The sequence below is a fragment of the Pelecanus crispus genome, chromosome 18 (genome assembly GCF_030463565.1).
Source record: "Pelecanus crispus isolate bPelCri1 chromosome 18, bPelCri1.pri, whole genome shotgun sequence".
In the NCBI taxonomy this organism is placed as follows: Eukaryota; Metazoa; Chordata; class Aves; order Pelecaniformes; family Pelecanidae; genus Pelecanus; species Pelecanus crispus.
In genome coordinates, this window is record NC_134660.1 from 3,484,598 (window position 1) to 3,487,728 (window position 3,131).

Consider the following 3,131-nt stretch of genomic DNA (forward strand, 5'->3'; position numbering starts at 1 on the left):
AGCAGGATGAGGACGTGGAGTTTGACAGACCTCACATGTGAAAGCGACATATTTTTCTATTGAGAAAAGTAATTAAATAAATTTTGCTGAATGTTTTAATGATTTTTTCTGCTTTTATTTCTGTTGCTGCATTCCTGGAGCCTTACCCTAGAGCTGGTCAGAGACGGAGAGGCAGTTTCTGGAAGCCCAGCCCAGCCGTCGTGGCTCAGGTTACCCTCTCCTGGCCCTTGCCTTCCCCACACCTGGGGGCTGCTGCGACCCAGAGCCCAAACCCTGCCCTGACACCCTTTGAACGGAGAAAAACACCACAGCAAAGCACAGATGAACCAAAAGCCTGGTGTTTAATGGCTCATACGCTCACATACCACTCAGTCACACTGCAGAAAGCAGCCAAAATACACGTAGAGCTCTGCAGCCGTAACAGTCATGAGTTCATTCGCCTCCCTGAGGCGCTCGCTTCATTTTCTTACTACAACACCAGGGACTCTACAACAGCGTACTTACACCTTCCCCTGCGCAGCCCCGTGAGATGGCTCACTGCACTGAAGGGCAGGAAGAAATAACATTCCCTCTGCAAGTAAGGCAGCGGGAGGGCCCAGTGCCAAGTCACTCTCTCCAACCACCCTCCCAGCTGCAAAGCATTTTAAACCAAATGCATATAAATACACAGGACCAGCCCAAGCCCTGCAAAAAAAAGAAGGGGGGGAAAAAAAAACCCCAACAGCTTTGTTTCAGCATCAGCTCCTCCTCCCTCAGCGCCTCACACAGCCTCTGGCAGTGTGATGTTATGGTCCTCGTCCGTCTCTATCCCAACCTCCTCCTGTACAAGCACAGAGTGTCACAGCAGGGTAGTGGCCCCAGCCCAGCAGAGCCACCGCCACTGCCCCGGGGCCGAGCGCAGCCTCCATACTTACAAAGAATTGCTTCTTGCTTTTGGGATACCCCTCCAGGATGGCCTCCAGCAGCTCGGTCGCCTGGCGAGACAGGGGCACCGTGAGCGCTGCAGCGCGGCCGTGCCGGGCTGCCAGCACTGGGCAGCCCCACTACAGCTCTTGGGGACTGTCCCCTGTATGGGCATCACAAGCTGGCAGCTCGGGTGACAGCACGGGAGCAGCTCTCTCCAACGCAAGGAGAGGCTGCTTTGTTTCCCCAGAGCAGAGCTCTGCAGGGACTTGCGTATTTGGGCACTGCCGTGACACGGCCTTTTCCCAGGGGATCGTCTTGGTACCCAGAGTGTTCCTGAAACCTGTGCACCCCCAGGGACAGCCCCGAGTGTGGCTGGCGCAGCACTCCCTGCTCCACAGCTACAGCGTTCGCCTGAGGTCTCCTCACTCAGCACCACAGCTGCTGCCTGCGCTGCCTAGCAGACCCCATATCCCCGTCAGGGCACCAGCGTCACCCAGTGTCACCGCAGGACTGTCACCGCCACCTCCCTGGCGCTGTCCACCCGCCCCGCTCGATGGCACGGCCATTACCATTCGCTTCCTCTTTCGCCACTCCTTGCAGTACAGCTTCTGCTCACTACAGACCTGCAAACGGCAAGACAAAGTGAGAACCGAGCAGGCAGCAGCAGCCCCACGAAGCCACCGTAAGCCTGAGGTGGGAAGTGCCTGGTGCTGAGGACCTACCGGTCGTCCCAGCTCCAGCCAGAGCATTATTTAACAGCACAAATGGCTAACGAAGGCCCCGCAGGGACGTGAACCTCTCTGTGAAATGATCACCCGAGACAGGGAAAGGATGAATTGGCCAAGTGGTGGGTGACTGCCCGAAGCAAACGTTTGCAAGGAATAGGCAGCTCAGAGCATTTCCTAAAGACACCCCAAGAGTTGTCACCGTCGCACACATGGCTGAGGCTTGCGCTCAGGCTCTGCGGGGCAGCCCAGGTCCCGCACAACCTCCTGTCCCCATTGGACTGGTGTCAGTCAGACCGAGGACCGGGTAACCTGGCCAAGGGTTTGGTACGATTGGCCCAGCCCAGGCCCGGGCTCTGCTGCTGGTCCTCAGCTCAGCCCCGGGCAGCTCCTCACCTTGTCTTTTTCTTCCGGAGTCACATGGTTGGTGGCAGACTTAATCCTCTCCAGTTTCTCCGTGTAACTCGCACAGTCCTTCCTCAACTCCTCGATCTCTCTGGTCATCTCAGGGGTTGTCATGGAGCTGTTCAGGTCCTTCAGCTCTGGAAGGGAGGCATCGATCACCAGCAGGGCCGGTGGCCAGGGCACAGCTGCCCATGCCCACAGGGTCCCCAGCTGCTGCTGGTACTGCGGGGGTCTGGCTGGGTAGGCAGGGCGCACTCACCCGCCTCCATTTGCCGGCAGCTCTGCTGCAGCGCCTGCACCTTGGCGGAGAGCGCGGCGATCTCCCCATCCAGGCCACGGAGCTCCGCATCGCTGGCGGCCGGGAGCTGCTCCTGCGGCGAGGCAGCAGATCAGCGGCAGCGGGTCAGCGGCAGCAGGTGCCGGCGGGGGCGGCTCCCGGGGCCGGGGCTCACCTGGTCGGCAAAGTAGATCTTCTGCTTCCCATAGGCCTTCTCCCGGACGCGGCCCTGCTGCGCCAGCTGCTCCAGCGCCTTCACCACGGCCTGCGGGGCGAGCGCCGTCAGCCGGGCCCCGCGCCCCGGCCCGCCCCGCGCTCCCTGCCCCGGCCCGGCCCCGCTCACCGCCTTGCCCAGCCCGTGCTCCCGCTGCAGGTTCCCGAAGGCGTCCTGGGCGCTGTACGGCCGGTTCTGCTCCCGCAGGTACCGCAGCAGCACGGCGGCGGCGCCTCCTGCGGGACCAGCCCACCGGTCACCGCGGCCGCCGGGGCCACCCGCGACCGCGACGGGAGGGCGGGTGCTGCCCGGCGCTCACTCACCGCCCGCCGCGGGGCCCTCCCGGCCTTTGCTCATCCTCCGCCGCCGCCCTGCCCCGCTGCGCTTCCGCTCCTGTTCCCGCGGCGCTTACGCACTTCCGGCGCGCCGCCCGCTCCCCGCCAATGGGGGAGAAAGAAGAAAAGCGAGCTCCGATTGGTGGGGGAGGCGAAGCCCCGCCCCTAGAAGGCGGGCCGGTGGGTAGGGGCGGGGCCAATACCGCCCCGCCCCTCCCGGTTCTCCCTCAGCGCAGCGGGAGCGCGGCACCGGGCCCGGCCCTTCCGCC

General features: G+C 62.7%; 1 protein-coding gene across 3 annotated transcripts; it reads right to left on the bottom strand.

Annotated features, from left to right (window-relative positions):
• Positions 1-322: 322 nt before the first annotated feature.
• PSMC3IP (PSMC3 interacting protein) lies at positions 323-2,884 on the bottom strand. 3 transcript variants are annotated; one of them, XM_075722776.1, is made up of 8 exons: positions 2,854-2,884; positions 2,657-2,760; positions 2,489-2,578; positions 2,296-2,407; positions 2,028-2,173; positions 1,476-1,529; positions 915-974; positions 323-820 (listed from the first exon to the last, which is right to left on the bottom strand). In XM_075722776.1, exons 1-8 carry the CDS (start codon positions 2,882-2,884, stop codon positions 761-763), a joined length of 657 nt encoding a protein of 218 aa, XP_075578891.1. In that variant the 3' UTR covers positions 323-760. The 3 variants fall into 3 exon arrangements, with proteins under 3 accessions (XP_075578891.1, XP_075578892.1, XP_075578890.1); XM_075722777.1 differs by having other exon boundaries at positions 2,028-2,154; positions 2,292-2,407; XM_075722775.1 differs by having other exon boundaries at positions 2,657-2,763; positions 2,851-2,884.
• Between the last annotated feature and the right edge of the window lie 247 nt (positions 2,885-3,131).

Coding starts and splice junctions, on each gene's coding strand:
- PSMC3IP (XM_075722775.1), bottom strand. CDS start 2,884: ATGAGCAAAGGCCGGGAGGGCCCCGCGGCGGGCG. Junction 2,579..2,656: donor AGCACGGGCTGGGCAAGGCG/GTGAGCGGGGCC, acceptor CTCGCCCCGCAG/GCCGTGGTGAAGGCGCTGGA. Junction 2,174..2,295: donor CTGCCGGCAAATGGAGGCGG/GTGAGTGCGCCC, acceptor CCTCCCTTCCAG/AGCTGAAGGACCTGAACAGC.